The 12,721-nt window shown below is 46.8% G+C and overlaps 1 protein-coding gene across 1 annotated transcript in view; it reads right to left on the bottom strand.

The window, feature by feature from the left end:
• LOC308300741 (uncharacterized protein) overlaps nucleotides 1-12,721 on the bottom strand; it is a gene marked incomplete at its 3' end in the record, with an annotated part of 36,818 nt that overhangs the window by 9,941 nt on the left and 14,156 nt on the right. The window contains exons 5-11 of the mRNA XM_080744638.1: nucleotides 9,959-10,075; nucleotides 6,385-6,499; nucleotides 5,865-6,011; nucleotides 3,840-3,951; nucleotides 1,106-3,602; nucleotides 782-962; nucleotides 383-643 (exon numbers count right to left, since the gene is read on the bottom strand). Coding sequence (XP_080600764.1) covers nucleotides 383-643; nucleotides 782-962; nucleotides 1,106-3,602; nucleotides 3,840-3,951; nucleotides 5,865-6,011; nucleotides 6,385-6,499; nucleotides 9,959-10,075 — 3,430 coding nt within the window. The remainder of the gene's footprint in view (nucleotides 1-382; nucleotides 644-781; nucleotides 963-1,105; nucleotides 3,603-3,839; nucleotides 3,952-5,864; nucleotides 6,012-6,384; nucleotides 6,500-9,958; nucleotides 10,076-12,721) is intronic.

The raw sequence follows: 12,721 nt of genomic DNA, 5'->3' as shown, positions 1-12,721 counted from the left end.
GCTTGGGTCAAAATTGGGGCAAACGGGAACGTCCGAAGCAGTAAAAGAGTTAAAAAAACTTGTAGAACTTAATATTTCACATTTGGTACCCGTTCTTCTTCATCTAGGTTCTACCTACCTTCTGTTCTTCATCTAGGTTCTACCTACCTTCTGTTCTTCATCTAGGTTCTACCTACCTTCTGTTTTTCATCTAGGTTCTACCTACCTTCTGTTCTTCATCTAGGTTCTACCTACCTTCTGTTCTTCTTCATTTGGGTTCTACCTACCTTCTGTTCTTCATCTAGGTTCTACCTACCTTCTGTTCTTCATCTAGGTTCTACCTACCTTCTGTTCTTCATCTAGGTTCTACCTACCTTCTGTTCTTCATCTAGGTTCTACCTACCTTCTGTTCTTCTTCATCGATCTCCTGCAGGTGAATCTCGTCCTGAGCGTCTCCAGGAAGTAGGAGGAAGCGTGGCAGAGGACGACCCGGAAGTAAAGACGACACTTCCAGACGGAACAGTTTAACGCTGGGCTGCCACTTCCTGTCTGGACTGACTTCCTGTCTGCCCCTGGACAGCCACTTCCTGTCTGGACTGACATCATCCATGGAGCTGATGACATCTTCCATGGAGCTGATGGCTGCCGCCACCGATGAGTCCGTCTGTCAAAAAACCAGAAGAGAACTAAATGTAAACATGCACATCCTGTAACATCAATCTCAATTTGCATGCGGGCATTGACTAGGTTCACTGCCTAGTATAGTCAACCCAGCTAATCGCTAGTTAAACAAATAGCTTACCGATGAAGATGAAGCTGTGCTGATGGCGTCACTGTGAGGATCGGTAGGACTCACAGACCTACGCTCTTCTGTAGGCCAGTTAGTGGGCGTGTCTTCTGTAGGCCAGGGAGTGGGCGTGTCTTCTGTGGGCCAGGGAGTGGCCGTGTCTTCTGTAGGCGGAGTCCATTTAGACGGGGATGTCCTAGGAAGATGCACGGCGAGGTTGTTAGAGTTAAAGACAGAGTTTAGACAACAAAACAAATGGATGCTTTAGTGAGACGCTGTAGTGTGAAGTAGGTCAAGTATGGCGTTACAAACTTACGAAAAAAGAAAGACCAAAAGTACCTTGATGCATCAGCAGCGCCATCTACAGGTGTGCTAGAGCAGGACAGCTGTTCCGTAGCGGCAGCAGCGGCAGCCACCGCCGCGTCGATCTTGTCCAACTCTGTGACAGCGTCGGAGAAGATCGACACGTCGCTCACCGGCGCGTCGATTTTCTCCGTCTTTACGGCACAAACGTCCTGGTCCTGGTCGTCTCCATAGAGGCTGAGCAAGGCGCTGAGTTCGTCCCAGGACGACGTCAGGTCGATGACCGTCATTTCCGCCTCGGACACGGTGGAGCTGGGCTCGTCCTCTCCCGGAGGAGGATGACGCACTGGCGGCGGCGGGGCGGCACCGGCGTCGCCGGCGGACGAGTCGGCCACGGCTTTGACGGGCGGAGAGCGGACGACTTCAGCAGGAGGAGGAGGAGGCGGAGTCAAGCGGGCAGACAGAGTCTCGGGCGTGTCGGGCGTAGAGGCGTCTGTGAGAACGTACACGGGTTTGATAGACGAGGACAGGCCTTCTGGGGGCGCCGCAGTGGGTGGAGCTTGCACCTGGGGCATGGCGAAGGGCGGAGCCTGTACAGGGGGCGTGGAGTTTTGGCCGGGCGACGCGTTGTTGGATGTATGTGTGGCTTCAGCCTGGTTGGATGGACTCACAGTGCGGTGAAGACTGCTGTACGGAGGTGGGGCATTTGCTGAAGCAGTAGCAGTAGAATTAGAATTAGAATTAGAAGTAGAAGTAGCAGCAGAATTAGAAGTAGAAGTAGCAGCAGCAGTAGAAGTAGCAGCAGAAGTAGCAGTAGCAGTAGCAGTAGAAGGGAGAGGAGATGCGTCGTTGTTTCTCTTTGACTTCCTGGAAAAGAAGCCCGACTCCTTGAGGTGGTTGAGATGATCGTTGATTTGTTGGGAGCCAGCAGCCAACCCCAGCAGCTTGCAGATCAGAGGGTTCTTTTGTTCCATCCTCCCTCCTTCTCCTCCGGGAGTCGTATTTGAGGCCGCTTGTTGTTGTTGTTGCTGCTGCTGTTTTTTGTGTTGTTTGTGTTGCTTCAGCTGTTGCTGCTGAAGGTTTTGATGTTGTTGTTGTTGTTGTTGTTGTTGTTGCTGTTGTTGTTGTTGCTGTGGTTGTTGTTGTTGCTGTGGTTGTTGTTGTTGTTGCTGTTGTTGTTGTTGTTGTTGGCGCTGTTGCCGATGTTGCTGTTGTTTGTGTTGCTGCTGAAGGTTTTGCTGCTGCTGTTGTTGTTGTTGTTGCATAAGCTGTTGCAGCTGTTGCTGTTGCTGCTGTTGTTGCCGTTGCTGCTGTTGCTGCTGTTGCTGCTGTTGCATAAGCTGTTGCAGCTGTTGTAGCGGTTGCTGCTGTTGTTGTTGCTGTTGTTGTTGCAGCTGTTGTAGCGGTTGTTGCTGTTGTTGTTGCTGCTGTTGTTGCAGCTGTTGCAGCTGTTGTAGCGGTTGTTGCTGTTGCTGCTGTTGTTGCAGCTGCTGCACTGATAGCAGACTTGCAGAGGCCTGGCTCTGAGCCGTCTGGCTCAGAGTTGAGGTGACGACAGAAAGGTTTCTGGTGGTTTCTACTTGCACCAGCTGAGATCCGAAGTAGAGTTGGGACAGGCTGGTCAATCCGCTCACGACGGCACCGGACGGGCCGGGATTCAACTGAAACCTCGCAGGAGGAGGCTGCTCAAGGGCAGCCGGGCTCGCCTGGGGGTTCTGACCGTAGATCATCGCCGCAGAGCTCGCCGAGCGGTTGCTGCCGTTGCCCACAGGATCTACAGCGCCCTGGTTGATGCCAGCCAGGCTCAAGGCCGGCTGGAAGCAGCCCGGGGCGGTACCCTGCTGTAACACGACGGCCCCGGGCTGCGCTGCTGGAGCCACGTAGTGAAGAGACACGGAAGGATAAAACGGGTTGTTGACAAAGTCATTCAGGTTGACCAACGAGACGGCAGAAGGCTGGTCACATGGTGCAGCGCTGGGCGGAGCAGAGTTCTGTCTTAAGACCAGAGTGGAGGAGGGGGCGGGGTTAGAGTGGGCGGGGTTAGAGTGGGCGGGGTTTACTTTTAGGGCGGGGTTGGACGTCGGCGCAAACGTGGGCTGAGCATTCTGGGAAATGTGTCTCCCAGAGGTCAGAGTGGAAGAGGGGGCGGGCTTAAGGAGTACTGGCCTCTCATTGGTCGGTCTTGTGCTCTGGGATGGGGGCGTGGCCATGGTGATGTCACATGGCTCAGAGACGCGCCTCTGCGTCGTCGCGGGGCGTGACGCCGTTGTCAACGCCTCGGTTGCCGTAACGGACCCCTGGGAGCACCACGTCGGATTGGCTGAGACCGGGACGGAAGAATGTAAATGATTGGTGGGAGCGGTTGAGATGGAGTTTTCAATGGACACTGTCCCAGCACCGATGGGTGCACCTTCAGGGGTGATGGGTGCACCTTCAGGGGTCCCAGTGGCTGCAGGCTGGCTGATGGGTGCCGCGCTCGGAGGCGTCTCCCCTTGCGATGTTTGAAACGGGACCGATTCAGTGGCAAGTTCCCCTGTAACACATATGAATACTGTATGAATACTCCTGATGTCACCATGCATATCCATGTTCATATATATATGTCCCAGGAGGAGGGGGGAGAAGGGAGAGAGCCCAGGGGGAGTTAGCAGGAGCTAGCAGTGTAACCAACATGGAAACAGGATGAGGGCTTACCGTAATTGAGGATAGCTTCGAAGGCGCTAATGCTAGCTAGCAGTGTAACCAACATGGAAACAGGATGAGGGCTTACCGTAATTGAGGATAGCTTCGAAGGCGCTAATGCTAGCTAGCAGCCTGACTTTAGTCATGGTTGGAGGAGGAGTCACCTCCTGAGAGAGGAGGTCCTTCAGCTCACGTTTAATCTGTAGGTAAAAAAACATATTATTAATTATATGTAGCTGCTCGAGGTGTCCGTCCGTCCGTCCGTCCGTCCGTCACACACGTCACACGTCACACTTTTGCCCTGCTCATATCTCCGCAACCGTTGCCCCGATCCATGCCAGATTTTGCACACACACTCCTTACCTGCCAAACTACAACCTCCAACCCCCGGAGCTCCAGGGACCCCCAGCTCCCTCGGGGACCCCCAAGTGTAAAAAATGAGCACATGTGCAAAAATTACCAAATGACCACCCCAACGGGGCTGCTCACGGGGCATTCCCGGGGACCACCCACTCCTGGTGCTCCAGAACGGATGCAAAAGTGGTGGCGCCCCCAGTGGAGGACCCCCTGCCACTGCAGCTCACATAAAATGCCGTAACTCGGGCTAGGAGCGACCGGGAGAGCCGGGGCCGGTACCTATTCGTCCGCCTTGGCGGCGCGGAGACCCCACCCCTCATTTCTCACATGGCCCTCTAGCGCCACCATGAGGCCGATTCAGATTTTGCCCTAAAATCACGAAAATCACTACACAGTATGTCTACACTCATGTCAACAACATGGATCAGGAAGATTTTGGAAAAACACATTTTTGCTCTATTTGTGGAGATAAGTGACCTACGGTCGCTTATCTCCCGATTAGGGAGTCTTACTGGTATGTAATGTGTAGGTAGACAACCTTATGCCATTTTGCACATGCAGTGCAACTACAATGTAACTTGTAATGCAGTATGGTAGGCAGGTCATATAGTAATCTATTACAGTAATCTATTACCTGTAACTTGTAATGCAGTATGGTAGGCAGGCCATATAGTAATATATTACAGTAATCTATTACAGTAATATATTACAGTAATCTACCAGTAAGACTCTCTAATCGGGAGATAAGCGACCGTAGGTCACTTATCTCCACAAATAGGGCAAAAATTTGTTTTGCCAAAATCTTCCTGATCCATGTTGATGACATGAGTGTAGACATACTGTGTAGTGATTTTCGTGATTTTAGGGGAAAATCTGTAGGAGCAGTGTCCAAAAATGTGTTTTTAAAAATCGGCCTGGAGGTGGCGCTATATGGGAGAGATTCATGTTGATGGGATGGGATGAGTGTAGACATACTGTGTACCGATTTGCGTGATTTTAGGGCAAAAATTGTAGGAGCAGTGTCCAAAAATGTGTTTTGCAAGAATCGGCCTCATGGTGGCGCTAGAAGAGGGCCATGTGAGAAATGAGGGGTGGGGTCTCCGCGCCGCCAAGGCGGACGAATATGTACGGGCCCCGGCTGTCCCGGTCGCTCCTAGCCGGAGTTACAGCATTTTATGTGAGCTGCAGTGTAGGGGGTCCTCCACTGGGGGCGCCACCACTTTTGCATCCGTTCTGGAGCACCAGGAGTCGGTGGTCCCCGGGAATTCCCCGTGAGCAGCCCCGTTGGGGTGGTCATTTGGTCAGTTTAGCACATTTGGTCATTTTTTACATCTGGGGTCCCCCAGGGGGGGTCCTTGGAGGTTGTAGTTTTGCAGGTAAGGAGTGTGTGTGCAAAATTTGGCATGGATCGGGGCAACGGTTGCGGAGATATGAGCAGGGCAAGAGTGTGACGTGTGACGTGTGACTGACGGACTCACTCACGGACAGCCTGTGGAGGGTTTTGGTAGTAAATGCGACCTACGGTCGCAATAATAGATTACAGTAATCTATTACCTGCAACTTGTAATGCAGTATGGTAGGCAGGTCATATAGTAATATATTACAGTAATCTATTACAGTAATCTATTACATGTAACTTGTAATGCAGTATGGTAGGCAGGTCATATAGTAATCTATTACAGTAATCTATTACCTGTAACTTGTAATGCAGTATGGTAGGCAGGTCATATAGTAATCTATTACAGTAATCTATTACCTGTAACTTGTAATGCAGTATGGTAGGCAGATCGTCGGTATTCAGAGCCTGATTGGTCAGTGCTGCTACGTTGTTCCGTCGGTCGTCCAGTTGAAGCAGAGCTGCTTTTCTCCGCTCGATATCGTCCACCTCAGGTTTGTACGATAACTGATTAACAATAAACAAATATATTAAAATATTATAATTGATTAACTATGAATAAATAGATTAATATATAATAAATGATTAACAATGAATAGATTAATTACACCTCAGGTTTATAGGATACTGATTAAGAATAAATACATGCATTAATACAATACTTAATAATGAATACATAATGAACTAATTGAGTTTCCTGAGCCATTAGATTAATTCGATTCAATTCAAAACAATCAAAAATGGGATCGCTGAAATCGGGTTCCTGAATGCTCCAAAAACACTGCTTCCGTAAAAGGCTCACAAACTCCAAGAGTTACCTCTAGTTGGCGGTGCAGTTCCTCTAGTTACCTCTATTTGGCAGTGCAGTTCCCTTAGTTACCTCTAGTTGGCGGTGCAGTTCCACCAGTCTCATCTTGAAGCGCTGAATGAAGGGAACCAGCGACGCTTTCAGGATGTCTCTGGCATGGCATTTAAGATTCTCGATGTCCGCCAGCCTGGAAGGGGTTAATTAATTCCTCGTTAGTTCATTAAGGACTTGAACCCCAGGGGGGTCCAGGGTTAGGTATGCCTAAAATGCATGCCCAAATTGGAACAGTTGCGGACACAAAACTAGTCTTGACCCACCAAATGTAAGCTAACCCCTGAAAATTCACAAATGCAGTGTAAAACATCACATTTCTCTTAACACATCGGCTGCCCACGTGATCTCTGACGTCTTAATGTATTCGTGCCCATGGCAACGCGTCATTTTACCTACCGGCGAGAGTACTGGCGAGAAAAGTAATCCGAGTAAATGTAATCGGAGTATGTCCTGTTTATTTCGCGAAAATCTTTTCTTTCAGTCAGGACCGTTTTTTATCATTTCTAAGCCACGGTGTTTGTGTTACGGCATGTAGAAGAGGCTGCCGTTTTGAGAAAAAAAGGGAAAAAAGGAAGAGAATCCGGAGAAAACAGCACTTTTGTGCAGCCACTAGACAGGAAGTCAACGAGCCACACAGCACGTCCGGGTGACGTAATTGCGCGCTGCATGTTGGGAAATGGAGTTGTTTCATCACCGCGGTAGCCAAGTGCAGTAGCTACAGTACAGTATAGTTTACTGTACAACGCGTCAAACGCGTCGTTGGGCAATCGTAAAGATCAAAGAGATTGACGCGTTAACACCACGTGGGCACCCGGTGTGTTAACAAATTGTAATGCTGTGATCACTTACTAGGGAAATGAGGATTGAAAAAGACCCCCCATAGGCATGGGCGTGCATGATCTGTGCACTATAAATTACATGGAAGTCTATGGAGACTGAATGAAATCCCAAAGAAGGCATATTTAAATGGCAGTAGACGAGTTAATTCATGACACTTAAGAGCCTTGATGTCCACCAGCCTTTTACAATTTCTTATTATCTTATTATTTTCTGGTGAATTTGTACACTTTTATAACATATTACTGTATCTTAAACCATGAATCTGTAGGATAGGCATTCATAAGCTGTATATCATTTTATACCATATTACTGTATCTTAAACCATGAATCTGTAGGATAGGCATTCATAAGCTGTATATTATTTTATACCATATTACTGTATCTTAAACCATGAATATGTAGGACAGTCATTCATAAGCTGTATAGCTTCAGCCTATTCCTTTTGATCACCTGAAACAGTGCTACTGTTCTCCTGTGCTTGTGTGGATGTAAAGCCCTTTCCAAGGTTCAAGGTTGTACTTTATCGTTACGTCTTTTGTACAGGTACATAAGAGTAAATCTTATTTGTGTTCGGCATCCTTACAGACAATGCAGTGATATGCATATACAATAAAGCAGAACAACAGAAAACAACACATCTAAAGATAAAATAATAAGTAATAATGACTTAGGAAAGAAAGAGAGTGCAAAAGCAAAAGAGCAAAGAGAATGAGAAAAGCATCTCAGCTGTACATGTGCATAACGTTTGGTGTATTTTATACAACAGTGGCATTTCTTTCCTGTATTAGCTACTGTACTGTTCTGCACACAGGACCGCTGCGTGTCCTCCGTAACGACACGCACACAGTACTCACACACATGTTGCATAAGGACACTCACACAGTACTCACACACATGTTGCATAAGGACTCACTCACACAGTACTCACACACATGTTGCATAAGGACACTCACACAGTACTCACACACATGTTGCATAAGGACAATCACACAGTACTCACACACATGTTGCATAAGGACACACACACACACACACACACACACACACACACACACACACACACACACACACACACACACACACACACACACACACACACACACACAGTACTCACACACATGTTGCATAAGGACACTCACACAGTACTCACACACATGTTGCATAAGGACAATCACACAGTACTCACACACATGTTGCATAAGGACACACTCACACAGTACTCACACACATGTTGCATAAGGACACTCACACAGTACTCACACACATGTTGCATAAGGACAATCACACAGTACTCACACACATGTTGCATAAGGACACACTCACTCAGTACTCACACACATGTTGCATAAGGACAATCACACAGTACTCACACACATGTTGCATAAGGACACACACACACACACACACACACACACACACACACACACAGTACTCACACACATGTTGCATAAGGACACACTCACACAGTACTCACACACATGTTGCATAAGGACACACACACACACAGTACTCACACACATGTTGCATAAGGACAATCACACAGTACTCACACACATGTTGCATAAGGACACACACACACACACACACACACACACACACACACACACAGTACTCACACACATGTTGCATAAGGACAATCACACAGTACTCACACACATGTTGCATAAGGACACACACACACAGTACTCACACACATGTTGCATAAGGACAATCACACAGTACTCACACACATGTTGCATAAGGACACACACACACACACACACACACACACACAAAACCAGCTCAGTGGCCTTGTGGTTAGAGTGTCCGCCCTGAGACTGGGAGGTCGGGGGTTCAATTCCCCGGCCGGGTCATACCAAAGACTATAAAAATGGGACCCAATGCCTCCCTGCTTGGCACTCAGCATCAAGGGTTGGATTGGGGGGGTTGATCACCACCACCAATGGGGATCCTGTCTGTCTGTCTGTCTGTCTGTCTGTCTGTCTGACTGACCAGCTCAGTGGCCTTGTGGTTAGAGTGTCCGCCCTGAGACTGGGAGGTCGGGGGTTCAATTCCCCGGCCGGGTCATACCAAAGACTATAAAAATGGGACCCAATGCCTCCCTGCTTGGCACTCAGCATCAAGGGTTGGATTGGGGGGGTTGATCACCACCAATGGGGGTCCAGGGACTGCAGATGGAAATTAGCCCACAGCGGGCTAAATCTGGCTCATTTACATTGAAGTGAAAACTGACATGTCCATTAATGAGCAAGGTCCCTGTCAAATAAACAGATCTTAACTCTTAACACACACACACACACACACACACACACACACACACACACACACACACACACACACACACACACACACACACACACACACACACAGTACTCACACACATGTTGCATAAGGACACTCACACAGTACATGTTGCATAAGGACACACACACAGGGATGAAGTTAGCTATTGGCTACCAAGCATTTTAGAAGCCCTATTTTCGGCGATTTAGCCGTGATTAAACCTTGCACACCTCATGGATATGCATGGAACAGAGAAAATGAGCTCTAAGCTCAGCCAGAAGTGGCCCGCGGGCCGGAGTTTGAGTATCACTGCACTACTGTACACATCTCACCTGGTTTCCATGACAACAATACACCTGGTTTCCATGACAACAATACACCTGGTTTCCATGACAACAATACACCTGGTTTCCATGACAACAATACACCTGGTTTCCATGACAACAATACACTACAGTACAAATCTCACCTGGTTTCCATGACTTGAAGACTTTGTTTGATTTTTTCTCCCCGTTCGTTGACAGGTTTCATGACGGTCCGCAGAACCTTCTTGGTCGTGAGCAACGCTTCATGGACGAACTCGAACCTAAGGGAAAGAAAGTAACAGTTAACAGTTAACAGAAAGTACATTGACTACAGTAGGGTTAGGGTTAGGGTTATTGACTACAGTACTTAAAGTAACTAAGTACATTGACTACAGTACCTAAAGTAACTAAGTACATTGACTACAGTACTTAAAGTAACTAAGTACATTGACTACAGTACTTAAAGTAACTAAGTACATTTACTACAGTACCTAAAGTAACTAAGTACATTTACTACAGTACTTAAAGTACATAAGCAGTGTTGGGGAAGTTACTTTGAAAGCGTAACTTGTACAGTTACAAGTAACTCACCATGGCAGTAACTTGTACAGTTACAAGTAACTCACCATGGCAGTAACTTGATCAAGTTAAAGTTATATCCCTGGAGAAATGAAACTTATAAAGTTTCAAGTTACATAGAAAATGTAACTTGGCACATGGCAGCAGAAATATGCCTCTCAACTGAGTTTTATACTTTTGTTTAACAAAGGGTTTTCTTTTGTAAACATCTGTGTTCCTAAAATACAATTCCACAAAATGGTTCAATGGTTTCCTATGGAAATAAGCTTCGTCTTTTCTAGGATCTCCTTTTAGTAGAACTTGTACCAGTGAACTCTACCGTCATGAAACTGTACCTTTTTCTATGCAAACTTCTAATAAAGTCTTCAATCATTTGAATTGAATTGAATTACTACAGTAGTGTCTTAAGCCCCTTTTCGACTGCAGCTTTAGCACCACACCACACCACATAAAAATATCTACATTTTCCATTACACAAACGTATCCCCTATTGGTAAGAAACAAATTGATCCTTTTAACACTTTGCTAGCCGAAATAGAATGGCTGTTGATAGATTAGCCGTGAAATTTCTATTATTGTATTATGATCTGAGACATAATATTATGTTTATAAACATGAGCCCGCCACCCCTCCTTCTTGGACCGCGCCGTTGTTTTTTCTTTTTTTCCAATCCCCAGGTCGTTAGCTCACCGTGATTATCTGGATCTCCATTGGGATAGAGTGGCAGTTTTGGCCGAGGCATTTTCGCGTTTCGCGTGCGCGATCCGTGCGCATATAATCCAAGAATGACTGAACAGTCGATGTGACCACTTTGGCTGGCTTAGCCCTTAGCACTCCAGCTATGCTAATGTTATCCTCTAAACAGTAAACGGACGGCTGCAAGGAAGCCTCTGGAAGGAATAGACCTGACGTCACTTCTGCTTCATGTCAGACGAGCCATGCGCTATCGATGGACGAGTGGTGACTAGGGAAGGTTAGACGATCGCCGATTTTCGAATAAAAATCATTTATTTCGTTTTTAATGACCCAGTACGGTAAAAGACGACGCGGCTGAGACTCCTTGCTCAGATGTCCGGTATATTCCGGTTTTAATATTAACACCTTCTAAGCCAAGGGGAGCCCCTTAATGTTAAAACCGTACTATATCGCACATCCCCCCAGGGACTCTCAGCCACGTCGTACATTCCCGGACTTTGTCTTTAAAACCGGAATAAAAGCTTTTGATCCGAAAATCGGCGATCGTCTAACCTTCCCTAGTCACCACTCGTGCACTGATAGCTCATGCAGACCGTGCATGAAGCAGAGGTGACGTCAGCGCCTCTCCTTCTCCAAGGCACCTTCCACCCATCCGTTTACTGTCTACACACTCGAGCTCCTCCTGCAGCCATGCTTGGGGCTATGCTAGCGAAACTTTTCAGTTCTGTTCTTCAGTCACACATGGACTATTTGCGGGGACATTTACGTGAAAGGATCGCGCACGCGAAACGCACGGGGACATCGACGATCGGCCAAAACCCCCATTCTATCCCAACGGAAATCGAGAAAATCATGGTGAGTTACTGGCCTGGGGGAAAAAAAAAAGAAAAAACAGCGGCGCTGTTCAAGATGGAGGGGCTGCGGGGTCATGTTTATAAACATAATATTATGTCTCAGATCACAATACAATAATAGAAATGTCACGGCTAATCTACCAACCACCATTCTATTTCGGACGTCAACGTGTTAAGGGGCTCCTCGTGGCTTGCAAAGTGTTAACTGTGATTATTATACAATATAAATTTGTATTACAACTATCCTGAATTATAATACACTTAAATGTATTATAACTATGAGTATAATACACTATAAAGTATTAATGTATTACTGTGATAATTATAATGCACTATAATAGATTATAATAGTGGTTATAACACAATAGAATCTATTATCATATCCTGGTGGTCTAAATGAAAAGTCAGTGAGTGATCAGTCATTATGAAGTGTTTGGCCCTGTTTGGCCTAGCTCAGACCTACTCTAGATTGGATACTTTTTAGTACCACGTTTAGTACCACTTTCACACCAGTCTACCCAGGTCCTTGTAGTGGAAAACCTGGCACAAGTGGGCGGTGTGGTGTGGAGTGGTGTGGTGTTGGGCCAGTGGAAAAGGGGCTTATGTTGTGTTCTACTGGACCCTAAAGCCCCTTTTCCACTGCAGCTTTAGCACCACACTACACAACACTACACCACACCACACCACTCCACCTTAACATATCTTCATTTTCCATTACACAAAAGTACCCCTATCGGTAAGAAACAAATCGTTATTTGCGACCGTTAGGTCGCAGTTTAGTATCAAAACCTCCACCGG

Source organism: Nannobrachium achirus, assembly GCF_963921795.1.
Source record: "Nannobrachium achirus genome assembly, chromosome: 2".
NCBI lineage: Eukaryota > Metazoa > Chordata > Actinopteri > Myctophiformes > Myctophidae > Nannobrachium > Nannobrachium achirus.
This window is presented reverse-complemented; position numbering and strand designations above follow the sequence as displayed.